The sequence below is a fragment of the Petaurus breviceps genome, unplaced genomic scaffold, assembly GCF_028583685.1.
Source record: "Petaurus breviceps papuanus isolate PSGF00001 unplaced genomic scaffold, PetGlider_PUasm1.0 185, whole genome shotgun sequence".
Taxonomy (NCBI): Eukaryota; Metazoa; Chordata; class Mammalia; order Diprotodontia; family Petauridae; genus Petaurus; species Petaurus breviceps.
In genome coordinates, this window is record NW_027185797.1 from 32,167,466 (window position 1) to 32,184,410 (window position 16,945).

Here is a 16,945-nt window from a genome sequence, read left to right on the forward strand (position 1 = left end):
TTCAAATCTAGATTCAGACACTGTCTGTGTGACCCTGGGCAAGTCACTTTTATCCCTTGATACCTCCGTTTTTTCATCTGTAAAGTGGAGATGACAATATTGCTGATCTCCTAGGTTGTTGTAAAGATTGAATGAGATGCCTTTTACAAACTCTGCAACACTCTATAAATGGCGGCTATCCTTATTGGCTATGCACGTACACTGATTTGCGTGTATGTATGTGCCCCACTGACATGTCCTTTGCTATGGCTTGATTCCTTTGACTTGTGAAGGCTGTAGCAATGGGGAGCTGACTTTTGCAAGTTAGCAAGGTTTCAACCTTAGCCTGGTACGTCTGTCCACCACTGACCAGCCAGACCAAGCCTGGAGCTCCTTATCTGGTTGTCTGCAGGGTGAACAATTTTTCAACCATGACAGCTCTAGAAGATTTTCTACCAGGGCATGGAGGGGCTGCTATCTGCCTTAGGGGAGAGTAGTACCTTTATAGATTGCTGAATATGCATATGGTTGTATTAGTGATAACCAGAAGCTGATGGGAGAAGTCATTAGCAAATTCCTGCCTTAGCATTTCAGCTTAAAAGAGCTTAATTACAGTTGAAAATGTTGATTTGGGGTTTGGTCTCTAGTGAAATTTCCACATCCTTCCCGTTCACAGAAAGCTAATCGTTTCAGTAAGGGATGAAAAGGACCTCAGTTGGAGAAGCTCCACTGGGGAGAAAACCAGCACTTCCCAGATGAATCTTCTGACTGTGTCCTCTACCTCTGGACATTAGTCACCTTGACCCTTAGCCAGGGAACATGATGGTCTTGGCTCTTAGCTCTTCCAGCTCCTAGATGGCAAAGAAAGGGTCAGCCTTCTGGAGAGAGAGGGCTGCCTAGCTCTGTAGGTAGATGTGAGCAGACAGCAACTAGAGTAAAGATTGGATCTGAAATTGGAAAACCTGAGTTCAAATTATGACTCAGACCCTTTCAATCCATGAGACCCTAGACAAGTCACTTATCTTCTTTCAGACTCAGTTTACCCAACTATAAAAAGGAGACAATAATTGCACCCGCCTCACAGAAGCATTGTGAGTCACAAATGAGATAACTCATGTCTAGCACTACCTAAATCATAGCTCTTATCATTATTGTTGTATTTCCTAAAATAAACAAAACATCCATATTCCTGGCCTAGAATTTCACAAACAGAATTGGTCAGTAGAACTAAAAAACAAAGCAAATAAACCAATCCCCATGACTGAAAGGGAACAGCCATGGCATCTGAGCAGAATCCCTTATGATGTAACAGGAAATGCACTGTTAGAAGTTCACCTCTTTCTCATTTCTCTGTTTTTCCTTGTGTGACATTAGGTTCAGAGAGAACTTGCTGCTGTCATTGCTTTCAAAGCCAGGAAGGCAGGTGAGTAGATGTGGATCACTCTATCTCTTTGGGGACGAGACAGAATTCTTTCACATTCAGTGATCTCTCTGTGTGGTACATGGCCATTTAAGGTACTATTTCAAAACATACATTTCCTTGGTTAAATATATGTCAGAGTTTTGGATTTGGGGTTTTTTTTGGTGGAGGAAGCAGCTGTGGGGGGCAAAAGCATTGCCTTTGAAGCCTGCTAAAATAATGAAAATTATCCTCTGTCATTTTAGCCTGTAACAAAAGGAGCAGGGCCCTTTTCCATCTTTTTGATAGACAGGGACGCCAACTGAAAACAACAGGCATTTCTTGGCATTTAGTGTTAGTTTTTGCTCAACAATAAAGCTGTTAAAAATTTCAAAAATAAAGGGAACAACTTCTTTAAAACTGTTCCCCTTGAAATTATGTGAAGATATTTAAAGGCTTTTTTTTACAATGTCATTGGCATATCCCTAAGCTTAAGAGTAATATCAAGTTTATTCTTGCTCAAATTAATTAATGATCAAATGAATTAACATGCAAAGCACCTTGTAAACCCTAAAGAGCTATATTGATGCCAACTGTTGTTGTTATTTATTACCTCACTCTGTGTCAAGTGCTATGCTAAGTATCGAGGACGGGAATACAAACAAGACATTCCCTACCCACTGAGGAAGACTGTATATAAAGGGGAGCTGGGAAGCAGGAAGATGCAGAGGAGGGGAGAGAAGAGCTGGTAAGGGAGGAAGTGAAGTCCAGAGAGAGAGCTGAGCCCGGACACATGCCTGGGACAATGTATGACCTGACTTTGTATGGATGTTGTATGACCTGGTCACTCTTATTTCTGCTTCTCTGGTCAAACAGAACAAATTGCTTTGTTTCATATTTCTGGTGCCTGGCATTGTACCCGTCACATAGTAGGCATTTAAAAAATGCTTGTTGCCTTGCCGTGATTCCCTCTTCCATAAGGCAGCCCTTTAAGTACTTGAAGAGACTGATAACACCTATTTCAAGACTATCTTCTCAAGACAAGCACCCATAATTCCTTCAACCAGTCCTCAAGGGTCTGCTATGTGCCAGGCATGTTGCAAATAGCTGAGGTTACATAGAAAGGCAAAATATGGTCCTGGCTGTCAAGGAGGTCACTGTCTAATCTCTGTGCTCTTTCTCAACCCTGGCTTCCTTTTTTACTGTCCTTCCCAAAATGCAGTGCTAGGAGCTGAGCGCTTTGGACAAGGTCAGGTCTCCTGGGGCAGAGTGCAGTGAGACTCTTGCCTCCTCTCTGGACATTCTGACTCCTAATGCTGCATAACTTTGCACTACTATGTTTCACTGTTGACTCACGTTGCTCCTTTAAACTCTAGAAACCATAGATCTTCTGTCTTACTCTCCAAAAGTCTTCCCTGAAATGATTTGGGGTGTGGAAGCGACCAGGTTCTCAAAGACTCATCCAACTTTGCATAGGAGTCCTATTGTGCTGAGAAGGTTTGAAGGATATGTGCAGCAATAGATACTGGGCATAAAAGTACCAACCCAGCTCCATTTTGAGAGATTTTGTCCTAGAAAGTTTGGTGCCAGATAAATTTCTGGCCACAGCAATTCATGAAGCTACCCACTGAGGCACAGATTTAATGGTCTAGATTGCTGGAGAGGGACTGATTGTCTGTGTCGATGAAATGTGAAGGAGGGTACTAGATTAAGTCTAAGATGTCTGCAACCTCCAAAAGTCTGTTATCTCTACCCCTGGGTATAGGTTAAGCCTTCATTCCTGGCCATGGACTCCACTCTCTATACATTTCCATGGAAGAGGGAGGGGAGGAAGGACCCCTTAGCATTGTCCTCTGGCGCCTCCTACATTGTTTATAATTTTTGGACACCCACTTTTACTCATGGTTATGGTGCAGAAGGGATGGTGACAGTATTAGGGAAAGGGACTGAAATGAACAAGTGGGGATTCCTGGGTCTGGATTTTTCCTTTCTTTGATATGAATGTGATCCTGGCAGCTTAAAGCAGGGAGCCTGGGATAGGAAGGTGAGTTTCCACTTGCCAGTTTTAGTATCATTGACTCAACTTCCCTTATTTCTAATAAAAAGTTCAAATACTTCCACTTCCCACTTAGTTGTCTTTGGTCTACTCTCTCCTCATTACCTCATAATGAGGTAATCCCTCATTACCCCAATATAGCCAAATAGTCACCAGTTGCTTTTGATTCTTCCTTGAGAATATCTCTCTTAACCATGCTCACTTTCCCCAGATAAAGGACATCATCACCTTATACTTAAGTTATTCCAATCGAATCCCAACTGATTTTCTTACCTATGTTTCTGAGGAAATTGAGGGAATTAGGACAGCAAGTAGTTAAATGTGGGATTGGAGGAACCACATGGATTCCATCTTGTGACTCAATTCTGGACTAGCTCAGTTCCCTTTCTGTTCAAATATGAGTCTAGTCCAAATTTGATTTTGTAAGAAACCTTTATTCAGTTGTGGGAATTAGGAGAAAACTTTATTGTGTTGTTTGAACCCAGCCCTGTGTGGCTGGGAATCTGGACCACTTCTACCTGCTGGTTAGAGACCCTTAGCTGGGGACCTGAGTTATGCCCACCCGAGACGCAGTCAGATCCAAAGTGTTTCCTTGCAATTGTACATCTCAAGCAATACAGTTTTTTCCGAAAACTGGCACCATACTGACTAATCAGTTATTATTTCCATGTTTCTTTGATTGTTTACAGACTCTTGGGGGGAGGGGTATGCCTCCCTTTCTGAGTTCAGGGAACTGCATTCATTTGCTCTCTCCCTTCTAACTTGGAAACTCCCCAATCTTTCCCCCAATTAAAAATCAGGTTACCTAATGTTGTATCGTGTCCTTTTAATTAATTGGTCTTAATTTGATGACTCATTTTTTCATGCATAAAAGTCTATCACCCTGCATCTGTGATCTGGGTCTAAGCTGAGGAGATCTAGTCCCAGGTGTGGGGGGGGGCAATTGCCAAGCATTACTTAATAAACCAGTGTGCTTAGAAGATTGAACCTTTACCTCCTCAGCCATTTCATCTTTCACCCACCACATTTCTCTCCTCTCTTTGATTTTGGCATCCTGGCAAAGCCTGTGTTCCTCCTCTCAGGGTCATGCTTTTAAATCCATACAATAAACTACATGAGATTGCAAAGGAAACCAAATATTCATGAAAATAAAGATGTATTTTTCCCCCTCCAAATTCATGGACCCCCTGAAATCCATCCACAGACCCCAGGTTAAGAATCCCTGTTTTAATCAGTCTGACCAGACTAATCTTCCTCATACATCAATATCATGTCTCTTCCTACTCCTCAGCTAATATCACCCTGCTGATTTTAGCCTGATATCCAGGGCTCTCCCTAAACTGGTCTCATCCTCCTCTATCCAACCAAATCTCCCTGAAGCATCATAGGTGTGAGCAAGCAGGTGGGCTGCTTTTTATCAGCAGAAGTTGTGAGGCAGGGAGTCTGAAATATTATGGCAAGTCACCTTGGGGGCAGTTTGCCTCAGCAGCTAATAATGGCTAAGAAGCCTCAGAGCCCTGAAAAGTTGGGGTTCAGGAAGCATGGGGAGCAGGCGAGCTGTTCCAGCCATTACCAGGGGCTAAGCAGTGTCTGTTTCTCTTCTGGAGGCTTTCCGCAGAAAGAAATGTAAGTTTGTCCAACATCTGGAGCAGGTGAAAGGGCTGCTGGGACATCTTTCTATTTTCTGGCTTCTTTGGGTGTGAGAGTTCCTAGGAGAAAGTGTGAGGCATAGTGGAGAGTGAGCTGGCCTCATGATCAGCAAGACCAGACAGATTGACTGGCTGACCCTGGCAAGTCACTCAGTGTTCTAGGCAGTTCTTGAAGATTATATGTAGGTTTCAGAGAAGGTGAGGACCTGTATTGGGATAGGGAGTTTCCACACTGGGAGTTCTCTTCTAATAAACTCACAGTCCAAAAAAAATTTTGTTTTGAGATAAGAAGAAATAATCCAAAAGAAAAAAAAATACTCTAAAGGGCCGAAAATACTCTGAGCTGACCCTGATGTTGAAGGGAAGAATAAGGTGACCCAAAGGAGGAAGGTAGGGGGAATAAACGGAATTTTGGAGCTGCATTGGGGTAGGTATGAAGCCTTTCCCACTGTTCTAAGCCTCCTTCCTGAGATGGATACAACATGGGAAGAAGTGCAAGATGCACAAGGAGCAGCAGATTGGAGCCATTCTCTTCCTGGGATCAGAAGCAGCATCATGTTGGGGAGCAGCCCCAGGGGGCTGGGGGCCAAGGAAACGTTGAGAAGATGAGCAAGGCATGGCAAGGGGCGCCTTGGGCAGAGCCTGCACTGCTTTCAGGAAGAAGGGAGCAGCACAATTCTATTTCACCAATGGTTTTTTCATCCACAAGAAGGTTCTTTAGACTGAAAAGGACAGAAGTAAAAGTGATGAAGAGGGAATTATAGCCCAGGACTATGAGGAGAGTGTCAGAGTTTGTCACCTGGTCTCCATCTCTGAGCCCTGAAGCCATTCATTACCTTACAGGATTGATGGAGATGCCATGACTGCTCTTTGAGGAATCATGTCAAGGAGAGGGAGCTCAGGGACTACAGATCAATCAGTCGGTCAGTCAATAAACATTTATCAAGTGCCTACTGTTTGCTAGGCACTGTGCCAAGTGCTAGAGATACAAAAAGAGGAAGAGACAGTTCTTACCCTCAAGGAATTTACAATCTAATGCAAATACCCCAGGTTTTGAAAAGAGGGAAAGTAAAACCATATGATAGATGTTTATTAAATATCTCTTATGTTTCAGGCACTGGTGGGGTGCAGAGAGAGAAATGAAAAGGACCCTGCTTTCAAGGAGCCTCTCTTCTGTCAGATGCTCCCAGCTCAAAGCCTCTGAATCCAAGGTGGATAGATGGCAGGCAGAACTGGAGTTTGGATTACTAAAGGAAAAGAATGAGTGCTTAGAAATAAAAGTGGTAATTGCTAGGAGCCATCAAATGTTCACTAAGAACAAATTCTGCCTGAACAAGCTCATTTCCCCTTTGGACAGAGATCAGGGCTGAGCTCTGATCTGATCTGAGCACCCTGACTGGAGCAAAGCTTTTGGCAGAAGCCCTCCCACCCAAAGTTTGTTCCCATGACCTCCATCTGATTTGGTCTCCAGAACCTTCCCCACCCAACTCCCTCTTCCTCTTGGTGCTCCCCAGTGAATCAGTGGTTGGTTTGTTTATCTTCCCTAAGATATGGTGCCCTGAATGGAACACAGCCTTCAAAATACAGTCTGTCCAGAGCGGTGGGATTATCACCTTCCTGGTCCTGGTCTTTAGGTCCTTATGAATGTAGACATCCATGACACCTTTTGGGGCTACTATAGCGCAATGAAATCATTGAACTTGCAAATCATTGATTGAGTCCTAGAAGAATTGCTATTTACTTATATCTCCTTACCCATAGTGTCATTATAAATTTGATTTTTAATATCTGACACTATGCCTTTATATTGGTGCAATGGGTAAAGGACTGGGCCTGGAGTCAGGAACCAATTAATCATCACTCAGGAAGACCAGAGTTCAAACTCTACCTCAAACACTTGCAAGTTGTATGACTCTGGGCAAGTCACTTAATCTCAATGCCTCATTTTCCTCATCTGTAAAATAGGTACAATAATAGCATCTGTCTTTCAAGGTTGTTGTGATGATCAAATGCGATAACATAGGTAAAGTGCTTTGTAAACCTTTTGTTATTTAGTCCTTTTAGTCATTTCTGACTTCGTGTGACCCCATTTGGGGTCTTCTTGTCAAAAATACTGGAGTGGTTTGCCATTTCCTTCTCCAGCTCATTTGACAGATGGGGAAACTGAGGCAAATAAGATGAAGTGACTTGCCTAGGGTCATACAGCTACTAAGTGTCTGAGGCTAGATTTGAAATCAGGTCTTCCTGACTCTAGGCCTGAGTCTCTGTCCACTGAGCCACCCAGCTGCCCTTGTAAACCTTAAAGTGCTACAAAAATGCAACCGATTATTACTGTAACTATTGTTATTAACATGATCATTTCTGGTCCATCATTCTGCCCATTGAGATATTCGACAGTCTCAATTCTGTCATTCAGTGTGTTAGTTACACCTCCTAATTTTGTGTGATCTGCAAACTTCATAATGATGCTATCAAGGGACTTTATTGAAGCTATCCATAAATGTGCCAAAGCTCTCCCTTTGGAGTTCCTTTCAGAAGGTGATTGATGGCCTTTTTCTCTCTTTACTTCATCCTCCAATTCTCATGAACCCAGGAAGTTTTCATTTATGATTTCTTGAAATATTGTGTGCAAGATTATTTTTAATATGATATTTTTCAGAGAGTTCAGTGATTCTTAACTTGATTTCTAGACCCATTGGGATGTTTTTCCCCCGTTATCAACAATCTTATATTTTCTTCTATTTTTTCAGCCTTTTGATTCTGTTCTAATCGTTCTGGCTATTTCACAAAGTCAATCATTTTTCTTTGGTCTATTCCAGTTTTCAGAGATTCCATTTCTTGGGAAAGCATTAGACCCACACTCTGCTAAACTACCTTTTCTCTGAATTCTTTCTCTAACAGTTTTTCAGTAACGTTTTATCTCTTGCTTAATTTCTTCTGGGGTCACACAGGTAGGAAGTGTCTGAGGCTAGCTTTGAACCTGAGTTTTCCTGACTCCTGGCCTCACATGCTATATACTGCCCTGCCCGGATGCCTTCTCGATGCATTTCTTCATCATTCATCAGTCTGGTGCAAGTTTCAGGGTTTTACTAGAACAGGGATGTGGCAGACAGTGTGCCTTCATCCTGTTCAGGCATCTTGGCCAGGAAGTGTACTTGTGGGGTTTTGAAAAAGAAATATAGGGATAGAAATTAGACCTGCCATTTCGCTGATATGGTGAACTCCCTGGTAAGAAAATTCTGTTCACCAGTGCAGGTTAGTGCCCTCTCTGACACTTCCATTGGAAAGTTGCCTAGAGCACTGACTTGCCCAGGGTCTCTAGTCAGTAGGTGACAGAGGTAGGCTTTGACCCCATGTCAGAGGGTCATCATCTGATCATAAATTCAGAGCTAGGAGAACCTGAGAAGTCATCAAATCTAGTCCTTCATGTCACAGATGAAGAAAGCAGGTGGCTTGGCCAGGGTCACCCAGATGGTAAGTAGCTGAGGTGAGACTCAAACCCAGGTCTCTCAGACTCCAGCACTGCCCATTACACCTCACTCCCCTTCTACTCGGAAATATAGATTGCATTTTAAGAGGCAATAGATAAATCACTCTGTGTCCCCTTCTGCACATTTAAAAATGTTTTATTGATTCCTTTTCTCTTATCTGTCATCCTCCAATTTTCACCACATGTGCTCCACCCAATCCTTTCTTAGAATAAAGATGTGTTGTCCAGCAAAGCCAACCAACTCGTTCGCCACATTAGAGAACGTGTCTTTTCCTCCCCTTCACCAGGAGGGGTGAGTGGGGTTTGTCCTCAGCTTTCTGGAGTCCTAGTTTCCAGGATGAACATGGAATAAGACCTCCCCTTTTATGTTGGTGACAGGTGGAGGCTTTCTTCACCTTGGTACTCAGTTAAACCATTTTCTGGGACCCTGCTTGGTTGCCTACAATGTACGGCATGTGGGCAAACTCCAATTCCTGTAGAAATCCAGGAAAGTATAAGACATCCTCTCATTCCCGGTGGCTTTAGGGTTGGGTAAATTTAAAAGCTGACCTGGCCTTTGAAGTTCATCATTATTGAGTGTCCTTTTTGTCTGTTACAACTGGGATTTCACGAATATAAAAAAACTCCAGGTGAGGAAACTTCCACCAATGCAGATGGTCAACTTTTCTGCAGCTGATGATCTCAGAGAGTTCCCTGGGACACTGAGAAGTTAGGAGACTTAGCTAAGGTCACATAGTCAATATGGAACCCAGTTCTTCCTGTACTCAAGGCTGGCTCTCTGTCCACTACACCACATTGACTCTCTTGTGTCCTTGGTTTATTCTAAGTGAAAGAATGTTTTATTCTAGGTAGGTGATGAAGAGTGAGTATTCTTGCTGCCGTATAAAGGAGATAGAAAAATATTCCAAACTCAAGTCCTTTTGTGTGTTCCCTGGATTTTTTGTTGTGCGTTCCCAGGGGAGTGATTTTTTTTTTAAATTTTCAAGTCAAAGGTTTACTTGAATCTTCCTCTTAGTTACTGTAAAATTTGGCCCTTTGGATCCAGGAGTCATGTTGAGGAGAATTGAGGAGTTATGTTTTAGGAGGGTGATACTGGATTCTCCCAATGGCCCTGAGGCCCCTTTGGAGAGGAAGGAGCAGCCTGGGAGGTTCACAGGCTGGTAAAACCATTCTTATCTTGCATTTCCTCCTCCATTCTGGTGTCTCAGGATGAGAGGATTTACTGAGACTTGTTCTCAAGGTCTTATTGGCAGCCTTGGGTCAGCCTGAATGTTATTGTGAAAATAAAAGATGAAGTTGAAAATGGGGGTTTGCTGTCTGTCCTGAAGGGTGTTGGGAAATCTGAGCTTGGCGCCTAATTATTATTAAATTGGGATTTTAATAAAAGAGGGAAACAGCATAACATGTTATAATAACAATAACAATAGTTTGTGTTTTGTTTGTGAAGCCCAGAATGGGTTAAGGAACTTGGAAAGTGACAGAGACTTCATAGGAACCCTCGTCCTCTGACGGCAAATGGGTGCTCTTTCTTTTGACCCCCAAGTGCCTGGGACATTGGGAAGCTTTCTAAACCTGCTAGTACCAAATCCTGCCTCAGTGATGATGGATGACCCACAGTGTTCTGCTTTTCATGAATCACCAGTATCTGCTTCACGCTGGGATGGTTGTTGGCTGTAAATCTCTTTTCTTTTGGAGAACGGCTTGTTTCAGCATTTCCCAGACTAGCTCATCTCTCCTCACTCACCAACACGTCTCCCTGATCCTGGTGGAATGAGCCCAGCTTCAGCCATCCATGATTTTGCTCAATTGTAATCTACTGGTCCCTTCCCCGTGTCTTTTGGTTTGGTTTTCGTTTTTGAAGTCATAGAGAACGGCGTGAGTCCTCAGGCCGGGGACTTTGATACAATCCAAAGCTGACGTTTTATTCATTTTAAATTTGGTGTTTTGAAAATGAGAGAATACCAGGACAGGCCCCATCCAGGAGTAATTGGTGACGGATGGAGCAGATGTTCTCTCAATTTCCCTCCATGCTCCCACTGGGCCATGGCGAAAATTATGCTTCCCTTCCAGCCTTCGCCCTCCAGTCCCATGACGCTGTTTATTGTAATTAGAGACATTAAGTCCAAATGATCAGCCATGGTTCCTGGGGAGGCTCTAACCCAGAAATCCATTAGCAGTTGTCTTTGTGTAGCCAGGGACGCTCCAGATCTCATAACACTGAGTCATTGAGTTTTCAGGATTATATAGAATTGAAGAAATGATGAGGAAAGGTTGGAATAACTTCCTAGCCAACCACTGGAGGCCCATTCAGTTGGTAAAGGAAACTGATTGACAGAAGAAATAGGTACTAGCTAATGAGGACATTTGAGGGACAAGCTATTTGGCTCTGGCTTCCATTCACTTCTGGGAATTCTCCGGGTGCCTTCTTGATATTTTTAAAATGAGAGCATTCAATACTTATGTTTCAATTCAATTTGACACTCATTCATTAAGGGCCTGCAGTGTACCAGGCCCTGTCCTAGGGGCTGGGAATGAAAAGACAAAGGCAAAACCCACCCTGCTGCCCAGGATTTCTGTCCACTGGATAGGGTGGGGATGGGGTGTAATGTGTACATAGGTGACTAAAAATGGAGGAGATGCCAAATAAGATAAGTTAGCTTCTAGAAGGAGAGTAATCATTGGGTTAGGAAAGGTCATTTGTAGGCGCTCAAATACAGCCATGTTAGTGAGTTGAAGAACTTGCTATAAGCCAGGCACTGGGCTAAGTGCTAGGGATATACCAAAAGGCTAGAAGAAAGCTAATTCCTGCCTTCCACTGACCCTTGAGGGAAGAGAGTGGAAAAAGAAGTCCAGAGAATCTGGAGTGGGGCCCAGCTAGGAAAGAAAATATGAATATGGTCAGAAATGGAGGCTCCTGGAGGAGCTAGCCCATCAGAGGAAGGGGCTGCAGAGGGGGCTGGATCTTTGAGGAGGAGGGGTCTTCTAGCGTGAGACAACTGTAGGTTGTTGAAATATGGTGGACAAAAATATCAGGAGAGTCAACCGTGGGACCTAGAATGGAATGGAGGAATATGGGGAAACTGAGGCTGAGCATTGTGGCTTAGTCAGGGTCAAGCCTCTTTGGAGGTCTTCCAGTAGGGGTTGGATGACCACACCATCAGGGTGTGTGACGGTGGGGATTTCTTTGTGGATGAGTGGGTCTTAATGATTGTTGAGATCTCTTCTTATGGGGCCCAGTCTTCCGACTCCAAGCCCAAAATATTAGCCACAATACCTGGCTAATTGTTCTAAACTGAAGTTTGTTCTTTGTGCTAGCCTGGAAAGGCTGTTAGATTTGGGGACACTCTTAGCTCGGTCATCAACTCCTTACATGACTTTGGGGGGACCACTGAACTTGCCTGGATTGTCATTTCCTCCTCTGTGAAATGAAGGAGTTGGCCTACATGATCTTGAAGGTCAGTGATCCTGTGGGAGATGCTGGGAGCCCCAGCCTAGCCCTGCCCACCCCTATCCTTCAGGAGAGGCAAGAAGAACAAGGCACATCTATGCATTGAGTGCCACGGGGCAGCCATGCCATCTCTTGGCTGGGTTTGAGAAACTTTTGGGGAGATAAAACAATTTTTACACATTTTCTTTTGGGGGTCAAGGAGAGTGAGGAGGGGAATGTGTGAAGCCAGTTTTCTGAGTTCTGAGAAATGGTTTCTGGCATCCAGGCTCCAGAGACCAGATTTGCTGTGTGGGAGCTGAACAAGCCCAGAGGGACCCCATACTGCCAGCTCCATATTTGTCCTCTACCAAAGGTCAAATTAAAGTTAATGACCCTTTACCCACTAAAGCGCTGAGTACCATGGCATATAATGGATTCTTAATATGAAAGGGAGAGAGAGAGAGAAATTTATGTTAATGTTGATTTAAATATCAAAGTATAAATGTTCGGCCTTCCCTGGAAGATTGTGTATTTGTGTGTGTGTACATGTCTGTGTGTGTGTGTATGTGTGTGTGTGTGTGTGTGTGTGTGTGTGTGTGAGAGAGAGAGAGAGAGAGAGAGAGAGAGAGAGAGAGAGAGAGAGAGACTCTTGCCATGCCATGACTTCTGGGATTCCCTGGCTTGCCAACCCTCCCCCTCTCTTCTTGTCTCCCTCAGTGCCCCTGCTGTGTGCCAGCTCACCAAATCAGAAGTCCATAATGCAATCAGGAGCCTTCTCGTTAATGATTTCCAGTTTGCCTTTGTTTCTTTAATTAGTTGATTGTGGCAGTTAATGTAAGCCTGGGTACAGCCTCAGAGGCAGATTCCTTCTGGGGGCACATGCCAGTGCTGCCTGGGATTCTTTGGGGGAAGGTGCATGTGTGTGTTTGGTTGGGGGAGTTTGGGAGAGGATAGATATTGCCCTAACCCTAGGCACAATAATAAATTCGTGTTGGTCCAATTTATTGGTTGGGGTGTGTGTGTGTGTGTGAGTGTGTATGTAGTGGGGGGAGTCAATTTCTAAAAGCTCCACTGTGAAGGATTAATTAGGGGGTCCATCAGAAACTCTAGGAAATTGAATAAAAGCCTTGTGTTTGGGAGGGACAATGTGGGATTTATCTCCAAAACGCACTTTGAGAAGTTAGGGTTCTGGGTTTGGCTCCCTGCTCTCGGGGTGCAGATCAAATTGAACTTTCAGTTGAACTCCGTCTTTACGTTGTCTGTTGCTTCTATCCCCCTTTTCTCCACACACAGTATAAGTATCCTAGTTAAGGTCCCCAACACTTCTCCCTTCTTGGGGACTCTCCCTGCTTCCAGCCTTGCCCTTTTCTAACCTCTCCTCTGTGTCCTGCCAAGTTGATAGTCCTAATGCACAGATCTGCCCTGGTAGCAGGTTTGTCCCTCCTCTGCCCCCCCCAAATCTTCACTGGGTTTCCTCTTGCCTCTAGGAAAAAATGCAGTCCTGAGGTGCCCATTTCCCTCCCCCACCTTCCTCCTTCCTTTTCTAGCCTTATTCCTATCACTCCCTGTTCAGAGACTCTGCTCCATTCGCACAGGTCTGCTAGCTGCCCCCTTTCCATTTCCCACCTTTGCACCTTTGCCTAGCTCATCCTCCACAGCTCAGGATGCCTGGCTTCCTCTGCTGCCAGCTCAAGTGTCACTCCCCACCCAAGCATTGGCCTCTTTCCCACTTGAAATCACTTTCCATTGTGTTCTCTGCTTTGTATTTCTCTCTGAAGTCCCACAGATCTCCTGGAGTTCTGAGTGAGTGAACACTGGCCCTCATCTTTGTGGCTTTGCCAGGCTATTCTCTGACCACAATTCAGCAGAGCACGATTATAGCCCCATTGTACAGATGAGGCTCAGAAAGGCTGGTCACAGAGCTGATAAATGTCTCAGCCTATACTGGAGTCCCCGTGTTCTGTCTGTCAGCCCAGAGCACTTGTCTCTGTGTTCAACCCCACCTCCCCCAAATATATGAGGGACCCGTGAGACCCGAGCTTGAGGAAGAGCAGACAGGGTGGATGTGGTTATTTTAAAGTCGAAATTAATCTTTCTCACTAGAGAGATGGGAGGCAGGGAGTCCAGTGAGGAGGCCATGTTGTGGTCCAGGTGAGTAGGATGAGAGCCTAATCAAGGGTGTGGCCAGGTGAGGTGAAGACAAGAGAAGTATCCTGGAGGCAGAAGGGACGGGAGCTGGTAGCAGATGGGACATGGAGGGTGAGAGGGGAGGGAAGAGGTGAGGAAGGCTGGTGAGGTTGAGCCTGGAACCTGCCGTGCCCCCTCACACAAGGGATCTTTGCAGAATGAAAAGGTATGTATTTTTAGAGACGTTTCTTATCGATGCCTTTGGGGGTTCTGTTTGTTTTTGGAGGCACTTGGGGTTAAGCGACTTGCCCAGGCTCATACAGCTTGTACATGTCAAGTGTCTGAGGCCACTAGCTGCCCCAATGCCTGTGTTTTAACATCTCCTTCCTTTCCAGCATATCTTTCTCCCCCCTCCTCTGTGGGCCTTCTCCCTTGTGACAAAGACTGAAGAAGAATCAGAAAGTTCAGCCCAACCACCTACACTGGCTTAGCACGATTCTCAAGGAGAAACTTTGCTTTGGGCCTCTTAGTCCCCCATCATTTTTCAGTTGGGTTTTTCGTTGGACAGATGCCTTCCAAAGAGAAGTGGCTTCTTATAGAGATGAGCAAACCCTCTGTTGATGCGTTTTTGATGAGTGTAAAAGAAAGATGTTTTCATCTCAGAACTCAAAGTCCCTTGTCAAGATCAGCTGACTTTCAGGTTCTTTGTATCATGGTCCCATTTTCCCTGATGGGATAAGTGAGGTGCTAATAACTGATAAATGCAGAGTACTCCTCCAAGTCTGAATTAAAGGCTTGTTTTCAGTTAGTCTTTTAGCAAACATTGACCAAATGAAAAAGAGTTGGGCCTGATTGACTCTCTGACTTGTTTTCCACATAAATATACATTAGATATTTAGCTTTTATGGATTTATGGCTAGAAATTCTCAATGAAAATAAATAAATTGGGTTTCGAAGTCTCAGAAGTTTTCACTCAGGTATCAAAATGGCATCACTCCAGTTCCAATCCAGCACTTCCCATGTTCGGGGTCTCCCCCTGGATCAGAGCTGACTAGACAGGAAGCTATGCCTTCCACCTTGGGAGAGCTAAGCCCCCACCTTGGAGCTCCATCCTGGGGCTGAACTCCATTGGCATGGGAGGGAGCACAAGCTTTCGTCAAGCCAGGTCTGGATGATGCTTTCAATCCATCCGCCTGAGATGTCTTGCCGTTCTTCCTGCTGCTGCCCCTCTTCTATCACTTGGTCTGGAAACAGTCAAGAAACCTAATTCTGTACAATCACTGCTACAGGCAAACATGACAATTGGCTGCCCTCCAGGACTTCCCAATCCAAAGCATGATTCCTTGGTCCATCCTACCTGCACGTGCTGTCTCCCCCTCCTGGAATGTAAGCTCCACGGGTATGGGCACCGAATCACTCTTGTATTTGTATCTCTTATGCCCATCACAGTGCCTGGCCAGTAGCAGGAGCTTAATACATGCACATTTGTTTGCTCATTCACTCTTGTAGGTTAGGCCAGCAGAGTACAGGTTGGGGCAGGTCCTACCCAGTGAGTATGACTTGGAGGAGGGTCAATAGTGGACTTGATAAGTACTTGAACTGAGCATTCACTGAATGCCAGGTTCTGTGCCCACTTCTGAGGACACCACCAATGACAAAATGAAAGACCAAAAAGTGACAATCCCTGCTGGAGAGCCTCCATTATCCTGGGGAAGACATGTGAGTATAAGGGATAGTTATTTCAGAGTAAGTGTGATGGCACTGGGGAGAGGTGGTGGACTTCTAACAGTGACTAGGGCATCAGAAAGAAGGTGGTACCTGGGCAGGAAGGAGGAGGGAGGGCATTCTGAGCTGGGAGGCCACACACTGAAGGCCCAAGGGTGGAGATGTTCAGGGGAACAGCAAGAAGACCAAGCTAGCAGGAGCCTCCAGCACATGGGGAGACGTGGCATCGTACGGAGCCAAAGGGACACTGACTTTGGAGTCAGAGGGAGTGAGTTCAGATGCTGTCCCCATTGTGCCTTATTACCTACCTCTGGAATTTTCTGAACATTCTTCTCTGGGCTTCAGTTTAAAGGAGGGGGTAGGGCTAGGTGGTCCCTCTGGAAAGAAGCGCCATGCAGGGAGGTCTGGTTTTCCTCTCACTAGCCTTCGGGACTCCTGCCCAAGGTGAGGGAGAGAAGTCCATCTCCTGTTTGGCACAGGGTGACATTTTTATTTGGGGTCTCAGCTTCTGTCCTGTACAGCTAGGTCTTGATTAGTTCAAAGAATGAATCCCTCCACTGAAGTGGTCCTGTATATTCTAATTCACACTATTCAAAGTTAAAATTATGAAAAATGTGGTCATTGATTTCAACTCGATGGACATTTGTGGTCTGAATTAAAATATTGGGACCACTCCACAGGATTTCTGTTTTTCATTATTCAGGACCTACCCAGAATGATAAGTATGTTTATTTGGAGTCTGAAGGTCTGAGTTCAAATCTTGGATTTAGTACTTTATGGGACTTTGGGAAAGTGACTTTTGTTTCTCTGGGTCTCAAATGAAAGGGTTGGACAAGAGGATCCCCAAAGTCTTTTCCAACTTAAATCCTTTGATTCCATGACCCCATGAGACAGGTGACCTTAGATATGGGTGAATCTGGGCAAACTGGGATTGAAATGAATAAAGAGGAAAGACCTGAAATCATACATCTGTTGGAAATGGGAAAATCTCCCACACTCTTGGCCCGGCTGATGTGGGGGTCGGAGTTGGGGGGTTGGGGGTAGAATGGTCCTTCCCTTTGTGTTCCTGACTCATTGGGCCATGCTGGGTAAG

The 16,945-nt window shown here is 44.7% G+C and overlaps 1 protein-coding gene across 1 annotated transcript in view; it reads left to right on the top strand.

The window, feature by feature from the left end:
• RAPGEF5 (Rap guanine nucleotide exchange factor 5) overlaps nucleotides 1–16,945 on the top strand; it is a 245,401-nt gene that overhangs the window by 85,379 nt on the left and 143,077 nt on the right. Inside the window, exon 7 of the mRNA XM_069088737.1 lies at nucleotides 1,354–1,402. Within this exon, the coding sequence (XP_068944838.1) occupies nucleotides 1,354–1,402 (49 nt within the window). The remainder of the gene's footprint in view (nucleotides 1–1,353; nucleotides 1,403–16,945) is intronic.